The sequence below is a fragment of the Harpia harpyja genome, chromosome 6 (assembly GCF_026419915.1).
Source record: "Harpia harpyja isolate bHarHar1 chromosome 6, bHarHar1 primary haplotype, whole genome shotgun sequence".
NCBI lineage: Eukaryota > Metazoa > Chordata > Aves > Accipitriformes > Accipitridae > Harpia > Harpia harpyja.
The window spans coordinates 36,752,094-36,774,548 of NC_068945.1; the positions used below are offsets into that span (position 1 = coordinate 36,752,094).

General features: G+C 39.9%; 1 protein-coding gene across 1 annotated transcript; it reads left to right on the plus strand.

The window, feature by feature from the left end:
• The first annotated feature begins 177 nt into the window (after positions 1-177).
• On the plus strand, positions 178-20,900 carry TWF1 (twinfilin actin binding protein 1). The gene is made up of 9 exons (XM_052788721.1): positions 178-277; positions 3,531-3,608; positions 6,115-6,293; positions 7,564-7,659; positions 10,205-10,309; positions 14,928-15,053; positions 15,253-15,403; positions 15,832-15,953; positions 17,656-20,900. The coding sequence occupies exons 1-9, from the start codon at positions 253-255 to the stop codon at positions 17,824-17,826; spliced, it is 1,053 nt and encodes a 350-aa protein (XP_052644681.1). The 5' UTR covers positions 178-252; the 3' UTR covers positions 17,827-20,900.
• The last annotated feature ends 1,555 nt before the right edge of the window (positions 20,901-22,455 follow it).

The window sequence follows — 22,455 nt, forward strand, 5'->3', positions numbered from 1 at the left end:
CCGGCCCGGCCCGGCCCGGCCCGGCGGGGGCTCTGCTGTAGGCGGCGGCCGCTGCCCGCCCCCGGGGCCCTGGAGCCAGCCCGGGCCGGCGGGGCCCGGAAGGCGCCGCGTTCCCTCCCGGCCGCTGAGTGGCGGCGGCGCGTCACGTGTGCGCGGCCGATCCGATCCGATCCGAGCCCAGCCGAGCCGAGCCGGGTCGGGCGGGGAGGCGGCGGCGGCGGCGTCGGCAGCCTGCGCTGCCCTGGGCGCGACATGTCCCACCAGACCGGTATCCAAGGTATACCCGCGCTGCTCTCCCCCGCGAGCGTTGACCGCCACCTCCGTACCGCGGTGCCCACCTGCCTTTCGTGACAGCCGGGCCCCCCCTCCTCTTCCCTCCTCTCCCCTTAGCCAGCCGGGCGGAGCAGCGCCGTTGTGGCCGTTTAACGGGCCGTTGCCGGCGGAATTCTCCCCCCCCCCGCCGCGCTCTTTGTTCGCCGCGGGATGGCGGGGGAGGCGAGCTGAGCGGGGTGGGGGGTGTGTGCGTGTGTTGGGGGGGAACCGCTCGAACCCAGAGCTTCGTCCCCAGTCAGGCGAGGACTCGCGGGGTTTATTCGCACGGCTAACCGCTCCTGTCCGCCTTCGAGCGGCGGGGACCCCGCCTGAGGAGAGTATTCGCTGTAAAAACCCATAAACGGCGAGCAGGGGCCCCCCTCTCCTCAGGTAACTTCCCCGAGCGCGGGCTGTCCTGCTGCGGCGGGGTGAGTCCTGAGGTGACAACCGGCGCCCGGGGCGGTGGGGGCTTCCCCGGGCACCTCCCGCCCTTCCCGGCTTTGGGAGAAGCTGTCGCCTCCCTGGGGGTCACCGCAGGCGGGTTTGGGATGGGATGGGATGGGATGGGTTGGACAGGGCGGGAAATGCCGAGGGTCGTTGCCGGGTCAGGACGGGAGCCCTGAGGAGAACCAGGAGCCCCGGGGCAGGGAAGGCCGCTGAAAAGCCCATCACTGGAGGCCACGAAGGGGAAAAAGGGGGGGGGGGGATCCTTGTTTTGCCCATGTTTCCAGGCCTTGGAGGGGGGCGAGGAGCAGCGTATTGTTTCTCAGTATTACCGGGTCTTCCCCCCCCCCCCCCCCCCCCCCCCGCATCACAGAATTGCTAAGCAGGGATTATACTGCAGGATTGCGGGGGGGGGTGGTCGGGTTTTACTGCCTCGATTTCTGCGGTCTGCTTGTTCGCTGACTAGTACCGTGTACTTTGCCTGCTCTCCCATATTTATTGTTGAAGGTGACTTTTGTCCTAGCCACAGCAGCTCTTAACTGCTCTTCTGTTCCCTTTTTTGTCCATTGGCTGCATTTGGTCTGCACCCTTTCGCCTCTCTTCTTTTTCTTCCCCGCGTGCCAATCTTTGCTCTTTTTATGCTGCTTCTTGTCTTAAGTTTTCAACCCTCCTCAGGCTAGAGGTGCATCTGGGATAGCTTTTTTCCCAGGCTGGGGAAAACTGTTACAGTGGCTCTTCATTCCCTTGTTCTCTCTCCTGGCAATGCTGGAGGGAGGAGCAGAAGAATATCCTGTTGCTTACCACAAGCAAGAAAAGTGGCTGAGCCTCTTCTGTTGCTCTCCTTCATGTCTTTGAGAATCTTTTGTCCTCTGAGGAGAGCTGTAGAGAACTCGGCAGGCACTAATCAGGAGTCCTGCTTGCAGCAAAGCATCCGCTTCTGCAATTTGGAAGAGCAATAGCACTTGTTGTGCCACTGCTGGCTTTAGCTACAAACAGGCTACTGTCACTCATAAACAATTCCAAGATTTGGCAGCATGGGCTGCTCTTTTCTGGCAACAGAAATGAAGTCATGGGGACAGTGATATGTACCAGGCTGTTGCTAAAAGGACTGGACTTTCAAACAGGCCAGTGCAGATAAATAGCATAGGAAGTTGCAGAATGCATTGAGCTGTGGGAGAATACACTAGAATATGTTCACAGTCTTCTAAATAATTTAAAATTAATATTCCCTGTAAAATATTTGTGAAATAAACTCAAATTTTAATTCTGTAGGTCTCTGCTATGCGGAAAGTTTAAGTAGAAAATCACATCGCTCTCTTGTGAATTTTAAAACCTTTATGAGAAAAATAAAGCATAGATCACTTGATAGTGAGGTGGTTTCTCAAATGTCTTGTCTCAAAATGTTACTTCAGGAGCTGTCACAGTTCTGGTATTGGTGCAGGGACTGCTGTATTTTGGTCTCGTTTTGGTGTGTAGGGTTGAAATGAGAGAACAAAGAACAAAAATGTAATAGACAAGAAGAGGACAAAAAAAAGTCCTGGGGGAACCAAAAGGTCTAGAAAGTGGTGCAGCATTTGTGTGCTGAATGGAATGGTGAGGACCAGCAGAGACAATTAGAAAACCTGGCAGCAGATTACAGTGAGGGTCTGCACTCGTTAGCAGGAAGATGCTAACTGGGATGAAGCTGGGGTTGGACTGGTAACCCAATGCAGTTCAGTTTGTTTAACACCCCCTTTCCCTCCCACACCATTTTGGAATTTCAGAATGGGCCTGGGCATCACTTCGATGGGCATAAATTTAAAATGTTTTGAGTATGGACAGTAGTGTTGCTGGATACCATCTGACCATCTGTTCAGTTGGTCTCAACCTGACTATAAATAATCCATTTTATTTGTTTCCTGGTTTGATGTTTGTTTTGCTGGTGCTATGCTGTATGCTGTAGGATTACTTAAAGGACCAGCTTGCAATAAATGTTCTTCAATAAATGCTGTACAACCCCCTGTCTACAGTATAATTAAACTGATTTGCACTCAGATTATTTAGCAGAGCAGTTGAGATAAGAATGAGCTTCACATGACTCAAGCACAGTTCTTCAGTGTGCTTAGGGAATTGAGTCTATCATGTTTGCGGTGTAGTGTCAATGTGAATTATGGACATTTTAAAATATTTTTAGTTACTTCTTTATAAATTCATTATAAAGCTATCCTGTTGCAATAGGTTGGAATTTGAACAATGTCATCAAGATACATAGAAGGAGGTAAGGTGGTATGAAAGATGAGCAATGAGTGGCAGCCTTCACTGGTACTCTTCAGAGACGTGTCCTTAGGAAAGATCAGCACTTTTGCCAGACAAGCTCTAACATTTTCCTGGCAGGCGTAAAGTTTCTGTCTGAAAGTTTGTACTAAGCCTGCAGACTTCATGAAGCTATTGTAATTTGAGATGCGTCATATTTTTATTGTGTTGCTGTGTTAACTCTGAAACCTGAGAGTAATGATGTGATGTCACCTTTAATTTTCACAATGTTGAAAATCATACGGTGTGCTAGAAAGCAGGGCTATTTTGTAATGTTGCTTGTCATCTTTTTGTGGCATGCCGGTGGCTGGAACAGTATGCAGCATGGAGGGAACATCACTCCTGTGTTCCTTTTTCAGTCCAACTTTGTAGTGAGCGGCCAGATGTACGTTTTTCCAGTGTTGTTCTTACCTTCGTGAATGTTCTTTGTTCTAGGGAAGTGAAATGTGTTAATTTGGTTACTTTTATTTTCTCTTTTTCAGCTAGTGGAAGTGTTAAAGACACCTTTGTTGGAGCCAGGAATGGACAATACAGGCTTTTAAAAATAGTCATTGACAATGGTTAGTCAAATTTTAATCTTTTCTCTGATTCTTTTAGATATTTTCCCAGTTGTTTTTGTGACCTACATGTACAATTGTTTAAAAAACAAAACTGCAAAACTTAATGTTACTAAGGTCTTTCATATACAGAAGGCAAGATTTAAGTTTTGGTGATGCTAAGCTTTTCAGTATGATGCTACAGTATTTTTGCATTTGAATTTTTCTTCCAAATGTCATTTCATATAGTATCAAGAACGGCTGTGTATTTCACATGGATAATATAAATGAGTTTACTCTTATCTTCTTACTAAAGAAAGAGTAGAGGAAAAAAATTCCACACCTGTGTAGTGTTTTGGCACTTTGGTTACTTTCATTAGAGAGAGAGAGATTCTTACACAGTAGGCAGTCACTTTAGATGAAGTATATGTGTTATCTGCCTTTTATACTGGGATCAGCTGCGTGTAGAAAGTCCTATTAAAGCAGATGTTTAAGTAGTAATCTGGCTACACAGAAAATACCTTTAAAATTCTGTAACTTTGGACAAATTTTCAAAGCTAAAACTGTTCCTTAAATCTCACGTATATGTATAAATACAAAATTACATAATTTCTTGCAGAACCTGAGTTTGATCTTTGAGTTTCTTGGCAAGTGATCAAGGCTGCAAACATTGCAAGATAGAATGTATAATTACTTTTTTTTGATAGCAATGCTGGTTGACTGTATAAGACACTTCATGGTTTAGTCCATCTTTTCAAATATGTCAAATGCACACCTTGGTTTTTTTGTTCTTTCTAGAGTTCATTTATTTACAATACACTGAAATACCTGTTAGCTGGAGAAAGGTACATGTGTGTACATGTACATACGCATACATACTTTTATTGCTAGGTAAATAACCCACTGTTACCTTCTTTGTGTTTGCTTTTCTTAGGAAGTCTTCTGACATTTTAATACTGCTTTCCTTAAGGAAGTGGCAATAGTAATATTATAGGCAGGTCACTGTGGTAAAGTCTCACTAGCACAAGGTAGCAAATGCTAGCGTACCATTGATTCCCCCCCCCCCCCCCAATTAGGCAAGGTAAACCAATATGCTTTTGTGTGTATGCTGCTTTTTAATATGAAATGAAGCCTAGAAATCAGATGCAAATGGAAGACATTCCCTTTTTTTTTTCCTTTGTGTGTGTATCTATGTGCATTTTGTCTCTATGTAGAAGCAGAATCCCGTCTTTAATACTATTTTGCACAGTTCAAAAAGAAACCTGTAAAACTCCCAGAATACTGGAAGAGGGACAGTTGCCTTATCTGTCTGCAGGAGCTTTCAGCAGCTGCCCTTAGTCAACAGATAATAGTCAAAATGAGTTCTGCAAATCTGAGTTAATAAGAGAAGAGGTTTGCAGCTGGGCAATAGAGTTCCTCTGATTGTATTTTTCTATCTTAAATCCAAGTGAGTGTAAAGCCACCTAGAGTTCAGAATTGGCAAGTACATTCTGAATACTTTGGTCTATGTGTTCAACTTCAGCTACTTTGCATCTAATTCAGAGAAAGGCCAAACACCCTCTCCCTGAGCTGTTCATGTTCTGTGACTTACTGTGGTGGAGTGCCTTTCTCTGAAAATTTTGCTGTAGAGGCATTTGTATACTGTTGTACTTTTGTCTGAAGTTTTAGAGATTGGGTCCTCAAACTCTTAAAAGATATTTTGTATACTACCTTCTGTGATGGTCCTCAAACTGTTGTAGGATCCCATTTAAACAAGGTATTTCTGTGTTGATTGTGCGGGCTAGTATTTATTGAGAAGCTGATAAATGTTTTGAAAGACACTATACTAATAGTTTCCTTCGGAAGCTGAGATGTGATTTATAAATAAGAGAAAAATCTTGTTGCTACAGCTGTTCACATAATTAAATCTCATCTGAAGTATTCTGTACAGACTTAAGCCAATTATACATAATAAACAACTTCAGTCATTTAAAGAGACCATAGTTATGAAGCTGTATTGGAAAGAGGTTTATCTACTTACATAGTCAAGTTAAAGTGATCAGTGCAAGCATATTCATTCCAAACTCTTTTCACTGTGTAACTGAGTTATTGACTTCTTACAATGACTACAAACGCTAATATGTTACAGCAAGAGCATCAATAATTCTAATTCTAAAATTGAAAAGCTTGCTCTCATCTCGTTTCTACTTAAGTATTCCAATTTGAAAATAAACTAACTGGCAGAAGACAGTTTTTATTTCCCTTCTGTGTACCTTATGCTAAAAACACTCTTATCCCTTCGGATCAAAGAACTTGATGATAACCAGCACATTACTTCTCAACTATTTGTATTTGGGTTAAAGTAAGTTAGGGTTTGAACATACGCAGCTTTGGTAGGAATTCACCCGCTTTCACACTGACTGTTCTTGATTTCCATTCTTGTGGGCATAATTATCAAAGATGAAGTGTCTGATTAACTGTTTATTGCCAATTTTGAGAAACGGTATTAACTGTATTGTTGCTAACCTGTAGCTTTGGTTATTGGTTATAGAGCAGCTTGTTGTGGGATCCTCTAGGCAGCCAGTTGGATCATGGGAAAAGGATTATGATTCCTTTGTCCTTCCCCTTCTTGAAGACAAGCAACCATGTTATATATTATACAGACTAGATTCTCAGAATGCTCAAGGATATGAATGGATCTTCATTGCGTGGTCCCCTGATCACTCTCCTGTAAGTAACAGTCGTCAGAGGCTTCATGTTGTTAATCATTTTTCAACAGTGCCATTTGATCTGAATCCTAGATATGAAGGAAGAGGATTTGAGAAATGAAGCATTTCCCAACCTTCCCGTCACTTCCCCCTGAGAAAACATCTTCCTTGAAGCTGACTGAGGAGCAATAGCACTGATCATCTAGATCAGTGGAGTCCAGCTGATCCAATTTATTTCTAGCCTGACTGGAGGAGACAAGACAATGTTTTTGCCCTGTTTGTTTGTCTATCTTTCTGTCAGTGTTTCATGAAAATTCATGGAAAGATACAGGACAGAAATCTCAATGGGTGTTATCATAGAGAGAAGGATTATAGTGTGAGCTCAAGCTGTTTATTCTGTTCAGCTTGCTGGCTGCCCAGCTGGCACTCATGGATCTGTGACCTGCCACAGAATATACTGTTTCTTAGCCAGTAGTTAGAGAACACAGGAGGGAACTGAGGTTAGAGTTAAGGATTTCTAGGAGAAACTAGGTTCTGGGAATGAGAGATAAGGGAAGACAGAAAGTAAAGCTATTCCAGTATTCCTACTATTTTCACTAGCAGTTAGGAAATAGTAAGACACCAAGAGTTGGAGTGCATAGAAGAGATTAGGTGGAAAAGGTGGGCTATTGTGAGGATGGCATGACAGTGAAATACAGTGGGAAGATGGGACTGTTGAGAGAGGAGTAAGTGACTATGTTAGACACAAGTTGATAGGGAGCAAACATCATTAGGTCTTCTACCCCCCGAAAATTTCATTCTTCCACTCTGTAGTTGAACCAAAACTATCTGGAGTCACTGTCAAATCAAAAATAAGTTATTTGCAGTCTCTTTCTCAATCTGTAGTATCCATTACTACACAGACCAGTGACAAAAGAGCTAAATAATTGTGGTTTTTCCCATTTAAAATTAGTAAAGATTACATTGACTTCCCCCCCCCCCCCCCCCCATTGAAAAGAAGGCTCATACTCTTACTAAAGCTGCAATTTAGTTTTGGAATTACTTTGATAATAATGCGTAGTATCACGCCATTGAGAATTTAATAGCCCATGTTAGTATCGTGATCCAGAGCTCCGTGGATTTTATTCTTTATTAAGAATTACAACTTCACAATGCAGTTTCAACACTTAAAATATTTGTTCAAGAAAGGTGTTTGTTAATGGACTTGGTACACCAATATGCTAGATTCTCTGTGTACACCAAAAAAAAAAAAAAAACCAACCCCCAAACAACACTGTTTTGTTATATGCTAGGTTCGTCAAAAAATGTTGTATGCAGCAACACGAGCTACACTTAAGAAAGAATTTGGAGGTGGTCATATTAAGGATGAAGTATTTGGAACGGTACAGGTATGTTTTTCTTTTTATAGTCAGCACATTGACTTTAAATACTAAATATAGTAGCTGATCTTACTGGTATGAATTTGTGGTGTTTCTGTTCTTTTTTGATTAAGGAAAAAAGAGTTAAAAGCTGTGTGTATTGTTCCAATGTTAGAATGTAATTGCTCTCATTTGAACAAGTAACTAAGTATTTTTAACAATTTCAGGCTAAGAAGTCCTTGCTTTAAATAGTTATGGAAACTAAGTAATCTAAGAATAATAGGAGCCTCTCTTAATTTCATTGCCTGCATGTGAATCCTCTAAAAGCTGTAACACTCTAACTTTCAGGCCAGTTGTATATAGAAGCCATTTTGGATGTATGGTTCTGAATCAGAAGTGGGCTAGAACAGCAATCTGTCAGCTGTTAACATCTGAAAACAAATGTTTTTATCTTAAACCAAGGATATTAAGCTATCAGTTCTTTAAAATTTGACCATAAAATGTAACTCAAGTCCATGGCTACCATCTTAACTTATGGAGAGAGAATTTTAGTAGCTACTGATTTGTTCAATGAAAATACTAATAGTTGACTGTTCACTTATGGTAAGATAATTGGAAGGTGCATGTATGAAATCTAACAAGCTTCTAAGGGATGTTGAAAAGCCTGCAAGTGCTCTGCATGCAAGGAAATGTGAGGCTATTGCATTACCTTGGTTTCTTTGGGAATTAAGTCTTACATGGTTGTGATGTTTGCCTGTTTGTCAGGCAGACATCAGATAGTCTTGACTTTTTAATCCATTGCCAGTTTTAAAGAAATACAAATTAGTGTTCTCAAAGGTACAGACTTCCTGTAGCTTTCATGAAAACTGATGATTACTTAGATCCAAATTATCATTTCCCTTTTCTTCCTTCAGCAAAGACAGAGAGACTGCAGCAGTTATCTTCTGTTTGGCCTGTTAATTAGTTCATCATATGCACAAATCTGAACCAAAGCACAGCTACTGTTGACACAGGGAGCTGGTGCTGAAGGAAGGGAAGGAGGTGGAGATTTGGGGAAGAATAGAGGATGTTGTAGTGGGGAAAAAGCTATGGAAGAAATATGGGCTGTTGTGGTGGACACACAAGTCCCTAAGGACACGAGGCTAGTAATTCTGCTGCTCACAGAGTAAATAATTTGTTATATTAAGCATTAACCTGTGACGGAGGCTTCATTATCCTAACAGACACACTAACAAACCTCTCTGGAGAGGCTGTATTCTAGAGGAGCAGATAACCGAGTTGCTAAGACCGGTTGCTTACTGGCAGAGGTCATGTTATTTTTTTCTTGCCCGTTCAATCAACTAATCTCTCACCGCCACTTGCACCAAACCATTAGCAGTCTATGTAATGTGTAGAATTTGTGTCTAGCCCTACAACTCGGAGCCCAAGTCTGAGCTCCATCTCAATTGTAAGGAGGGAGCATTGCATTTGTCTGTTATTTCAGAATGTGCTTGGGGCACTTAGAGGATGGACTCAATGTAACTCACTTTTTCCAAGTTCATTATGTTACAGCTTAAAATATCTCTGAGTTGTTGGTTTCGGTGTCTTTATAAACTTCTTAATTGTAGGTGGCTTCTAAAGTTCATCTGTGTGAAAATCACAGCTTCTTTCTTCAAGGTACTCAAGTCACAAACCTCACTCAGAATCTTGGTCAGCATCCAGTGGGTTACTCTGTCTTTAATTTGTTAGACACGAGGATGGTTTAGTTGCAGCCAGCTCTGTTATCCTGGTGGAACCTGGTTATGGTCCCACCTGCTACTTTATTTGAAACAAGGTATAATGGAATATTGGCACTGGAAATTGTATGTGGGAATGTCTGTCTCTTTCAGAAAGGGAAGAGCTAAGAAGGAGCTTTCTCTTTCTCCTGAGAACTTGAGTATAAAATCACATTCATATGATTGCATAAAGTCCTGCCCTTTTATGAGTGACTACCTTAATAATAAACACAACAGGATTTGCCTCTGGTATCAACCTCTTTGGAGAGGGCCACAACTGACACTGAGTATTAACAAATTCCCTAAAGTGGTTATCAGAATTCATTGCTTTTGTGTTGTTGCATCCTAAACTATTTGCAGTATCATGTGCTTACTCTCTGTCCTAAGGTAGCATTTCTGTCTCCCATTTTTTAGGTAGAAAACTACCAATAAGCTACCAGTCTGAGCATGCAAATTTTAAAAGAAAATAGATTTTTTTATTATTATTATTTATTAGAATTGTTGCAATTCTGTGAGGTTTTGTCCAAGAAGGCTGAATAACTTCATGCACACAGTCTTCATTAATGCTAATTTGTGAATTAGCAAGGTAATTGGGAACCAATTGTGGAAATGCTGCCCACGGTACAACTGGGTACAAGAGCAGCCCAGTGGACCCTGCTGTACAGGAAGATGAGCTGAATTTGCAAATGCACCTACACTTGTAATCCATTCAAATAAAATGACCATAACTGTATGGGAGGTAACTGCTTTTATGCTGCATAGAACATCTTTCAACAAAACTTAGTATCAAAAAATGATTAATATTGATATTGTGCTTTCAGGATGATGTTTCACTGAATGGATATAAAAAATATTTGATATCACAGTCCTCCCCTGCACCTCTGACTGCAGCAGAAGAGGAACTTCGACAAATTAAGATTAATGAGGTACCTACAGTGTCTTCAAGCATGGGTGGGAAACTGGGCGCAGAGTTCCAAATGTATTGTAGGGAAGAAGTCTTTCTAGGGTAGAAAAGGGCAGAACAGAAAATGGCAAGTTTCAGAAAGTTTTAGTGGACAAGAATATAAATTTATTTCTCAATGAGTTGAGACTGCAGGATGATGATGGCTGGAGTTGAAGTGGCATGATCTTGCTGAGTTTGCAAGGCCTAGTGTCTGAGTCAGAGGTCTCACTACTGCAGAGCTTAATTGTTGCATCTTTGGCTCTTAACATGCTTTTAGTATCATGGGATGTGCTTCATTGTAAAGGGTGACTGAGCACTGGCACAGGTGCCCAGAGAGGTTGTGGAGTCTCCATCTTGGAGGTACTCAAAAGGCATCTGGACAGAGACCTAGGCAACTGGCTCTAGGTGGCACTGATTGAGCAGGGTGCTTGGACAAGATTACCTCCGGAGGTGCCTTCCAACCTCAACCATTCTGTGATTGCCCACATACGTTTCCGTGGTGGTAGAAACTGTAGAGAAAACATAAAATAGCAACTGTTGCAGTGCATGATTGCCAGGAGTATTTCAGCAGCCTTATTCCTAGAGGAAACGTACTTAGCTTCCAGGACCAGTGCACTTGTCTTTAAGACTGAGAGGAAGTGAACGGAATTCCAATAAAAATAAAATAGAAATCCAAAACAAGTAGCTAGTCCTTTTAAGAGACTGATTTGCTTTTGCTACAAATGCTTTATAGAAAAACCTCTAACAAGTGCCTTTAACCAAATAGTTTGAGGATTGCCAGCTAGCTAGTGACTGAAAAATTTCAGAGGATTCTTTTCTCACATTTTTCCTTCACTTGATCACTGTTTGTGTTCAGGCATGTTTTAAAATAGGTCATGTGCTGATCTTATTAGTGCTTTAGGCTTGTATTTTACAGCTGTGGTACATGTGTTTGAAATATGATTTGTTTCTGCAGCTGGATACCAGCAAACCATCGTGTTAAATGCAGCTCTGAATCTTCTCTTATGTTTTCACTCTACTGTGCTTTTGCTTGCAACTTTGTTGTTTACTGACTTTTTTACAGTGGTGTCTTTTGTTATTTTCCATGTCTATTTTTGATTAATCTAATGTAGAAATGCATTCATCATCATCAAACACTGCATTTTACTTGAACAGCTTTAAAAAAAACCAAACCACTAATGAATGTAAAACTTTTGTGGTATTGATGATCACTTCTGGTATTAGTATTATCTCTTATGCACTACATACGCTGTGTTTAACAGCTGATTCATGCAGACTAAAACTTTATGTGCTATTATGAAACTTCAGCAGCAATAGATGTGCTTTTCAGAGATACATAAACTGTAGATTGCTGCCATTTTGGCTTTGTTTGAAGCATCTCGCAATACATTAACATGTCATTTCTCTCTTCATTGTTTCCACTATTATGAAGCCTGTAATTAGACTCAGAAAACTATAAAAGCTTTCTGATTAAAAAAAAAAAAAGAAAAAAGAGTTTTCCATATGTATATTCTTTCATAATTACCCTAAGAAATATTTTACTGGGTCAGATCAAAGGATCACCTAGTCTGCTGTCAAGTCCCTGAGGGAACAACAGCAGAAATCTGGGAAGGGTGTAAGAACATGGCAAGAAGGCCATGATAATTCCCTTGAATACTCTTCTGTTGCCTTAGTGTTTGCAGGTAGGGATCTTCCTGAGCAAGAGATGATGTCTTACTTTATGATTGTTCTTAATGGGTTTTTCATCCATCATCTAGTCTTGTTGTTTTTCTAAATCCACATAAAGTTTTTGTTGGCCACAGATCCTATGACAGTGTATTCCACAGCTTGACGAAGTACTATGTAAAGAGCCACTGCCTCCTATCTACTAGTGTATTCTGATATCCCTGCAGATTGTGTGGGGAAGGCAGAGAAAAATCACTAAGTCATTCCTCGGTTTCCCCCTCCGCTTTGACAAAGCCAACTGTATCCCAGAAAGCCAACTGTATCCTGGGCTGCATCAAAAGAAGGGTGGCCAGCAGATCGAGGGAGGGGATTCTGCCCCTCTGCTCTGCTCTGGTGAGACCCCACCTGCAGTACTGCATTCAGCTCTGGGGTCCTCAGCACAGGAAAGATGTGGACCTGTTGGAGCGGGTCCAGAGGAGGGCCACAAAAATGGTCAGAGGGCTGGAGCACGTCTCCTATGAAGAAAGGCTGAGAGAGTTGGGGTTGTTCAGCCTGGAGGAGAGAAGGGTCCAGGGAGACCTTATAGCAGCCTTTCAGTACTTAAAGGCGACTTAAAAGAAAGATGGGGACAGACTTTTTAGTAGGGCCTGTTGCGATAGGACGAGGGGTAATGGTTTTAAACAAAAAGAGGGTAGATTTAGACTAGATAGAAGGAAGAAATTTTTTGCGATGAGGGTGGTGAAACACTGGCACAGGTTGCCCAGAGAGGCTGTAGATGCCCCATCCCTGGAAACATTCAAGGTCAGGCTGGATGGGGCTCTGAGCAACCTGATCTGGTTGAAGATGTCCCTGCTCATTGCTGGGGGGTTGGACTAGGGACCTTTAAAGGTCCCTTCCAACCCAAACCATTCTATGATTCTACTATATCCATGGGCCTCTGTTGTATTCCTTATCAGTTATCTCTTTCAGGCTGAAGAGTCCTAATCTAGGTAGTTCTTCCTCCTAGAGAAGGCACTCCGTACTTCTGATCCTTTTGCTTTTCTCTGCAGTTTTTCCAGTTCTGCTATATAATTTATGAGATGGAGGGATGGGGAAGCCAGAACTGTATGTGGTATTCAGGATGCAGGCACGATACTGATACCTACAGTGTGTAATGATGTGTTCTGTTCTCTACTCTTCTTCTAACAATTTTTAACCTCTCACTTGTGGGTGGGGAGTGTTGGGGTTTGGGGTTTTTTTTTCTGTTTGGGTTTTTTTTGCCAAGACTGGCTACTGGGCTTATATTTTCAGGGACATTCAGTGTGACCTGCAAGGTCTTGCTCCTGAATGGTAGTAGCTAGCTCAACCCTGTCACCATACAGGTAGAAGAGAATTGGTTTTTTTCCTTCTGTGTATGTTACTTTACATTTATTCACAGGAAATTTCATCTGCCATTTTATCCACCACTTAGCAGCCATTACTAACAAATCTTACGGTGTGAATTTAACTATCTTTAAGTGACTTAGGTGTTTTTGTTTTGCTTTAATTATCTGAAATATGTTGCAGTATGGACAAGTAGATTTCGTTCATTTTCTTAAATGTGCAGTTATGATGGGTTACTCTCTTCCCTTGCCTGTCCCCACATTTCACAGCTCACTTTTATGTTTGGGGTTTTTTTCTACCTGCATTTTAATATGGTTTATATAGTATGGTATTTTATTATGGTTTATTATTTTTGTGATGCCTATTTTATGTTTATTAATCAGGCTTTTATGCAGATATATTTTGCAAATATTTTTTTATATAACCTTCTTCATAAATTTGTCAATCTTTATACAAAAGTAAGCTCTTCCACCTGCTTTCTTCTCCTCTTTCCTTGTTTCTGACAAGCTGTTCCTTAAAATGTGGAGTATAATTGTTGCCCCAAGTATCTTTGTTTTTCATTTTTTTTATCAGTTTGTGTCATCTTTCATTAGCGTCTCTTTTTAATTAAAGCTGAACATCTTCTAGTTGGTAGATCTGAGACCCACACTTTCCATTTTGTACACTTTTCTGATTTTTGCTGCTTCATCACCACTGTTAAATGTATTTGTGAAATTATAAAAGGAAGTCAATATATGCAAAAGCTAATACTTAGACAATAAGTTCAGACTTGGGAAAACTGGAAGCAAGAGCTCATTTTGAGAGAAACTGCATGAATGTTAAGATAAATATAAATTCTTGAAAAATGGCTTTAAAATAACTGTTCATTTCTCTCAAATAATTTGTGACTAACATAACTGGATTATGAACAATTGTCTAGCTTGCAGTTACCCTGGATTTTTTTACTTTGTTACACCTTCTAGAGGTTAAAACTTCAGGTTTTGTTTGTTTGTTTTGTTTGCTTTCTCTTTGGTATAGGCTTTTGGTGGGAGGGTGTTGAAGCAGGAGGGAGGGAAGTTGCTTTGCTTTTCCTTCAAGAAGATCAGTTTGTCTCATAAGACATAATTTCTCTCTTCCTCTGAAAATTTTGACTGCCTAGAAATGACATTTGTATGTTTCAATCTAAAATTTTTCAAGATACAGCAAAGTTTATGAGCAACACTGTCAGTTCAAAAGTATAACACAGCATATGAAAATCAAACTTTCCTCCCGGCTTATTGTACCTTTATACCAGAATTTAACTTAGAGCTTCTTCACTGACACTTGAGCCAGTTTTCCCTCTCATGAGTTGGCTCTGCAAAGCTAGCTGTTTCAGAGATATGAAACAGTTTTCAGGTTAGCAAACAAACATGACCCGTAAATTAAAAAATGCAAATCTGTTGTGTAAGGGGGTGATATTTTAGGGTAATTTATTCTTGGAATAGCTACTGCTAACTCTGTGTGTAACCATATGCAATGCATTGTCAGTTATTGTATGAAACCAAATGAATGCTTGCAAAGGTTTCCGTTTACATCTCAATTGACTTGTGTTCCAGGTACAGACGGACATTGGCGTAGATACCAAGCATCAAACATTGCAAGGAGTAGCATTCCCCATTGCTAAAGAAGCTATTCAGGCTTTGGAGAAATTGAAAAATAAGAAACTCAATTATGTACAACTGGCAAGTATAAAATACTTAAACTATTTTTTAATAGTGAGTATAAAATATATTACCCGCACATTAAACAATGTGCATTGATGACATACACTCATAAATTATCATTCTGTATTAGATTAATTCAAATTTTTTTTTCCGTCCTGTCATGTTCTCTGGTTTGCTTTCTGTGTATTAACTATATTCAGGTTTGCTTTGTTAACAGCAAATTGATATGAAAAACGAAACTATTATTTTGGCCAACACACTTCATACTGAACTTAAGGACTTGCCAAAAAGAATTCCAAAGGATGCTGCGCGTTACCACTTTTTCCTGTATAAGCATGCCCATGAAGGAGACTATTTGGAATCCATAGGTATGAGAAGGTTTCCCAACATGAAATTTCATTGGCTTGTTTCAAGTACTTTAGTAATTTTGAGGTGCAGAGAAAGATGTGTCATAAAAGTAATCTGTCTATCAGCATGAGCATAAATTTCAGAGTCATTTGGTTGTGAAACTGACTTCTGAAGAGTCCTTATGTTTAGAAAGCAGTGAGCTATCTCTTTCGATTATGAACACCCATAAATTAGTCATCATGTGAAAACATAAAGATACTGGCCATTCTCTCATCCTCCATTTGAAATGAAACACTTGCTGAAGCAAAAAAGATCCCCAAAAGAGGTGTCACATTTTTCCCCTTTTAGACTGCGTAGTTCATTTGCAATGCCTCCCTGCTGTAAATGAGTTTATGATACCGGTTTGATGGAGTGTAGTTATGGTCTGATTTGTGTTGTTTTTCTGCAGTTTTCATCTACTCTATGCCAGGGTATACCTGTAGTATACGAGAACGAATGCTCTACTCTAGTTGCAAAAGTCCACTGTTAGAAATTGTAGAAAGACAGTTGTGGATGCAGATAATTAGAAAGGTAAGTACACTGGCTATACTGGTATTTTCTCTATCCCTCTGTTCCCTTCTTAATATCTAACTATAACTGGCTCTGCCACCATGTTCTCTAAACAATGAAAAGTGTTGTGTAACTATTAAAGTTTGTCCTGAACAAGAAATACTTGTTGATAAAGCTCCAGATACAAAGTTAAGTCATGGAAGGCTTTCTCTGGTTCATAATTTCTACACTTTCATAGCTTTAACAAACATACCCTTATGCATCAAGGGAGTGTTTGAGAGTACTTTGGAGGACTGTTTAGAACTAACATGATTTCTTACTAAAAGGCCTGTCGTATTTTGGACCACAACACGTTGCTGTTGTTGAACACTAAATTCCTTTAAAGCCAAGGTTATTTAAGGATTTTCAAAATAATTTTAAGCTGCAGTTCTGGAACTTAAAACTGCTATCTTGGGAGTCCTTGATGGGCCAAACAAGGATTTGCAAGTAAGCTGATCTTTTCACATGATATAGATTTTACTACTATGCAATAAGTTGCTCTCACTTCCAGAGCAGAGACCATAGGAATGGTCTATAGGAATGTGACCTATGGTTACATTCTTAACATATGAGCTGTGAATTTAGAAAAACTTTGAGGCTTGGTTTCTGTGGGGATTACGTCCACCTAAAAACCAGCAGAGTTAATACTACCCATTTTTACTGAGGTGACATGAATTAAGTAGATTATCACTATGTGTTTTTATACGTAGTTATTAAAAACTTGCTTTCTACAACAAAATAAATGCACCATGTGACTCCTGAAATTCCTGTAGACCTGTTTCTGAAGCATGTACTTGTAACAGCAATACTGTGCGTGGCTGGCAGGTCTGTCAAGTGCTATGGTTGGCAGGCCATGAAGTGCTGAATGCTCAGCAGAGCAGGGCTGAAGGATTTCGGAATTTAGAATTCAGAAACAATTCCAAACAATGGGGTTTGGATTGAGAACAGTATTTTCTTTCCACTCGGGTTTATATGCTTAAATTTTAAAAACCAAAACAGCCCCCCTTTTTGTTCATTAACCTTATTTTGTTTTTTCCCTGGCTTGAATACTTGCTGAGTTGCAGTAGCCAGCTAATGATATAAGCTGTTTGTACTCCTCCCCTTCCATCTCAAGAGACAACAATATGTATGCACATTGCTTTTACAATTACTGTTTAAAGCACGTTTTAGTGAAAAAAATTTAATTCTTAAAATGTGGACGTTGCGTTGGGACAACGAAAAGTTTTTATTTTAGAGGGGAAAAATAAAGAAAGGAAATTGTAGTTCTGAAAGATCCGCATGCTGCTTTCTTATCTCTTACTAAGGAAGTTACTTTACAGATGAGTAAATAAGCACTTGTTTCCATATGGAGTGTGTACTCCTAGATAGTATTAACATGTACACTGTGCTAAAGCTTGGGACAGAGGAAGTTTCTTGGCATATGTACTGTGTAGTTGTGCTTATATTTCAGGAAAAATAATTAAGTTGAATCACACTTAATACTGGTAAGAGTATAGTGGATTCTCAGAAAATATATCCAAGATTGCTCAGGGCATTAGGCACAAGTTGGAGAATATTTCATGCTAGATTCTGAACATTATTGCACATAGGGTTTTAATAAAGTATTTAGAGCTTCAGCAAAATTTCAAAATGTTTTTAAACAGGTCTTTAAGATGAATAACGTAAATGTTGGGTTTTTTCCCAGATTGAAATAGATAATGGTGATGAGTTAACTGCTGACTTTCTTTATGAAGAGGTTCATCCAAAACAACATGCTCACAAACAAAGTTTTGCTAAACCAAAAGGTCCCGCAGGGAAGAGAGGAATACGAAGACTGATTAGAGGTCCAGCAGAGACTGAAACACCTACTGATTAGAAACTGTTGTTTGCATTTGTTATAAAGTATTACAGTAAGAAATGAAATTCTGGCTTTTGGTAATGAACTGAAATCATTCCATTCATAGATGCTAGGGAAAAAAAAAGGCTGTTTTTACTCTTCTCTCTTCTGACCTCAACACTTCTTATATTGTTACAGGATTGTATTTGTTGACTGTGTTTTATGACATGTGGAAGAGCTAATTATTTCAAAGCTAGAAGAGGAAAACTAAGCTAGTACCCCTTTATTTTAAATTAGAATCCATTATTTAATAGCTGTACATGTGACCATAAACTTTGCAGACTAAGATTATTAAGCCCATATATTCTGTGGGTAAGTTGCAGCTGTATGCCTAGATAACAAACCTGTATTCTTATGAGTAGCCTATTGAAACCCATAAGGCTTTCCATGTGGGAAGAGCTGAAGGACTATGTAGCATTGTCCCAGATAAATCCTTATTTTTCCTTGTGGCTGCGATGGACAATAGTACAATAGAAGGTTTTCTTCTGATTTTGACATGATGTATTGTTGGGTTTTGTTGTTTTGTTTGGCTTTTTTGTAATAGAAAAGATAAACTAAAATCAGTTATCCATCAATTAATGTAAGCGTTCAGGAATAGCTGGGTGTTTTCCCACGCAAAAGCATAGTAATTTAAAATTTATAACTAATTTCGTGGAATTGTCTTTTAAAGAAATCTGACATAAAACCACTACAGCTTTCCCAGACTTCTATACCACTCGTAAGCCTTGCATAGTAAGTACTGAATGACCAAGTAAAAGGTGATTAAAAGTGCATGAGTTAGTATACACAGTAGATTATGGAGCTGCTTTCAAAGCAATATGCTTAAAGGTTCTAATAAATAATTGATTATCTGTGCGCTTGGATCTAAAGCTGTGCAAGTTCAGTCAAAATTGAATAGATTTGCATCATAATGGTGAGTTATTCTTGAGATCCTAGTGTGTTTGCAGTATCAACTGCAATTTTAACTTTCAAAGTATTCTGAAAATGACTTTTCCTAAATGTTTGAACTTTAATAGTAACTTAAATCTGTAACAAAATCCAACTAGCTTTGGAATAACTGCTGGCAGCACCTGGTTAGGATTTTGTCTTCCCCCCTTCCCCAGAAGTACTAAAATCACCTAGAATAGTCTAAACTTGATTAAACCATCAGTAATGTGTTTAATAGAAAGAGAAAAAATAGATTATTTTAATAAATGGATTAAAGAAGAATTAGATGTGGAAGTCAAGTATTGGATGACCTTAAATATTTAAAATTGTGTAATGAGGCAAATACTAGTGGATAGATTATATGCCCCAGAGGGGACTTGCTTTTTAGTGTCTTGTATGTGAGTTTTGTGGGGTTTGGGTTTTTTTGTTTTGTTGGGGTTTTTTTGTTTGTTTGTTTGTTTTTCTTAAAGCTACATGGGAGTTGCAAGTCTTGGTTCACTGCATATTATCATAGGTGCTGGGTGTACACATTATATAGCTGAATCGCGTGTTTACCTGGTAGAAGATAGATTTTTTTAACCTAGTTTTGTAGGGAAGTAATGCTTTGACACTACTAGTTCCTGATAAAATTTGTTTTGTATATTATTTTGTTTGGAGATACTAGCTTGTTATCGATGTTTGAGATTGCACTATATAATGTGAAGATTGCAATAGTTGTTGGTTTTACTGTGGGTTTTTAGATGCAGTAGAAATTTGACACCTCAGCTTGTTTCATTTAATCTTATACACTACATCAATCCAATTCAACAGCTCCTGATCCTCGGCTCATGTCCTGCTTGCCCTTAGCTACTGTGTTCTTTTTCTGCCTCTTGCCTTCTCCCCCCAGGGCAAGGCGCTGGTCTTGAAGCCTTTCTTCTATATACTACCTGGCAGGCAAGCGTCAGGTCAGTGCTTTTTAAACATGGTTAATGTGTGTGCGCAGCTCATTGTATGCTGTAATTAAATGTATTTTTAGTTGAATTCTGAATCTTTTCAGCACACCTAATTCACTTCGGGTTTTTTGTTTTGGTTTGGTTTTTTTTAAGGAAAACCTTTGAGTGTGGCAGTTAAAAATTGCTGCTAGAGGTTTTTTTGTTTGAATTTAGTATTCCTGCCCATGTGTCAGCCATACCAAGAGTGCACATACATTTTTACACTTACTTGAGCCAGTAAAACTCAACTTTTTAATACCAAATGTTTTAAATAATAAACAGTTTGATACGGTTCTGTGCATGCTGTGTTTTGGTTGGTGGTTTTTTTTTTTTTTTTTCCTAATCCTGCCCTAGGTAGATGAGGATAGGAGGTAGAAACCTTAATCTGGAGGATGGCTAGAGCTGGTTAAGTGATTATGCGAGGGCGTTGATAACGAGCTGCTTTAGCGTTCGGTCCAAACCTGACATTGTAAGTTACCTTACTTGAAAATACTCTGTGTGGGTGTACAAACCCCTGAGCAGCCAGGGGTTTGTACAGCGCTGTGTCCCGAGCGTATTTCCCCCTCGCCTTTCCTCTAAAAGAGAATGGTATGAAGTCTTGCACTGCCCACTGCCTCTCCAGGCCTCTCGTAGGTATTCTCCTGACAAAGCAATAAGAACCATCTGATCTTTTTGCAAGATCTATCACGTTTACATCTGCATAGTGGCCTCACGTAACACTACTACCGTTAATGAATGTTCAGAGCCAGCACAAAATGAGGGCATTAGTGGAAGTTATTCCTTTAACTGTCTCTGGTCATTTAATAATTGAAAGTGTCCGTTCAAATTGTTGTTGGCCTTCATAAAGCCCAAAAGCAATGCAGCTGCTTGCAGTTAACTCACAAGCTATTAAATAGTTAATTAACATGACAGGTAATTATTTTTGAACTGTTTATGTTGCAAGGTAGGGAGAATTAGATCTTTTAAAACACTCCTATCAGAAGTTTGTAAAACTAATCAAGGTAATAATTGCTCTATTACTTGGATAAACTCTTTGATAAAGGAAACTTTTGATTTACAGTGTCTATGCATTCAATGAAAACCACCTTCAGATGCTAAAATTAACTAAGTTTATCTATTTTGTAATTTGCTTTATAAATAAAGATTGATGCTTTAGATTGGTGTTGTCTGAATTGTTTCATACTCTCTTTAACAAAGATCTATAGTCTAATATCACAATGCGTAAGAGGCCGTTCCCGCGGGACTAGAAAGCGGTATAGAAAAAGTGGTTGCGGGCTGTAAGAAGGGAGGTGGGCAGAAACAGAATTCCTGGCTTTTGCTATTGGGAGAAAAATCAGTATGTTACAAACAGCTACTTTCCTGTTGCCTTCTGGAAGCAGCACAGAGGCCTCTATCACAGGATCCAAGCGTGCTCATCTCTTGAGGTTTTTATGCTTTCAGTAATAAGCCCCTTCAAAAAGTTCTTCTATCCTTTTAAAATGCTGTAGTAGTTGATTAGTAATTTAACAGTTCTATCTGTTGTGACTTGCCCAGCGTGAGGTAGTATAATTAAACTACTCAAATGGTGGTGTTCCAGTAATGGTTTTTTGTCTAAACTGAAAGTAGGTTGCTTGAAGCCTTCCTATTGACCTCAAAATTCAAGCTGAAAAGAACATTTAGTGGTTTGGCTTTTCTTTTAACTGTCCTGCGAACACATGCCCATGGGGAAGTCGGTGATACAGCAATTTTGCAGTTGAAAGGAAATTTGAAGGTTTTGGATTGAACTAGGATTTAAGAGAATATTGTTAATGCAAAAATGCAATACAGGAACAAAGCTATTCCTGTAAGAGGAGCAGGAGCAAGGTCAGAGGAGGGAATAGGCTAGGCCCCTGTGTCACCATGAATATTGGATGCAGATTTATTTGCATTTTGGTCAGTGGGTGTTCAATAAAACTCCCAGCTGGCCCGCCCAAATACAAAGGTGAGGCAATTCTTCCCATTTCAATTACATGAAGTACTATTGCTGGTAAAAGCTGTGTTGGCTCAAAAGGCAACTGGACAAACTGATCAAAGAAAATTTGATAGAGGCTTAATAACTAATGAAGACCTCGCATCCTTTTCAAAGTTAATGAGCCGCAAACTGTACAAAGCCACCATACCCCAATGCAGTATCTCCACACAGGTGTCCTGTGCCTGCATTCCTTCCTCAGAAGCCACTACTCCTGGCTGTGCAGACACCTCTGGTGTGACTCCTAATAGCCATTCTCCTACCTCCTGCGGTAGGGAGTTGTGGGGAGAGCTGCTGCCCTTCGCAAGAGGTTTCCGTAACAGCAGTTTTCTTCAGCTCCTTGGCATTTCCTCTTATCTTGCTGCTTCTTTCTAGAGTCTTAGTTGGAATTGCAATAAATTGCTCACTGGTTTTTCGTTCCTACTTCCTTCTGGGGGCAACTAAATTGCTTTATGTTAGAGTTCTCTAGATCCTTAATGTGCAAAAGGTTGGCTCTTTCACCGAGGGTGGTGATCCTTGGACACCCTCCACGGCACCTTCCCTGCCAAGACAGGCAATAGGGCAGCCACACCAGCCCCGTCTCTATCCCAGGAACATCTCCCACGCGGAGCTCTCTTCACCCACCACGAACCGTACCAAATTTTCTCTTGCCTCCAGTTCTATGGAACTAGATCATCCCTTTACTCACAAAAAAACTTGAATGACTCGAGTTACCTATTTGTG

Excerpts from the sequence above, each read along its gene's own strand:
- TWF1 (XM_052788721.1), top strand. The coding sequence starts at position 253 with ATGTCCCACCAGACCGGTATCCAAG. Across the intron at positions 6,294-7,563 it reads GGTCCCCTGATCACTCTCCT|GTTCGTCAAAAAATGTTGTA; the intron begins GTAAGTAACAGT and ends GTTATATGCTAG. Across the intron at positions 15,404-15,831 it reads AGACTATTTGGAATCCATAG|TTTTCATCTACTCTATGCCA; the intron begins GTATGAGAAGGT and ends GTTTTTCTGCAG.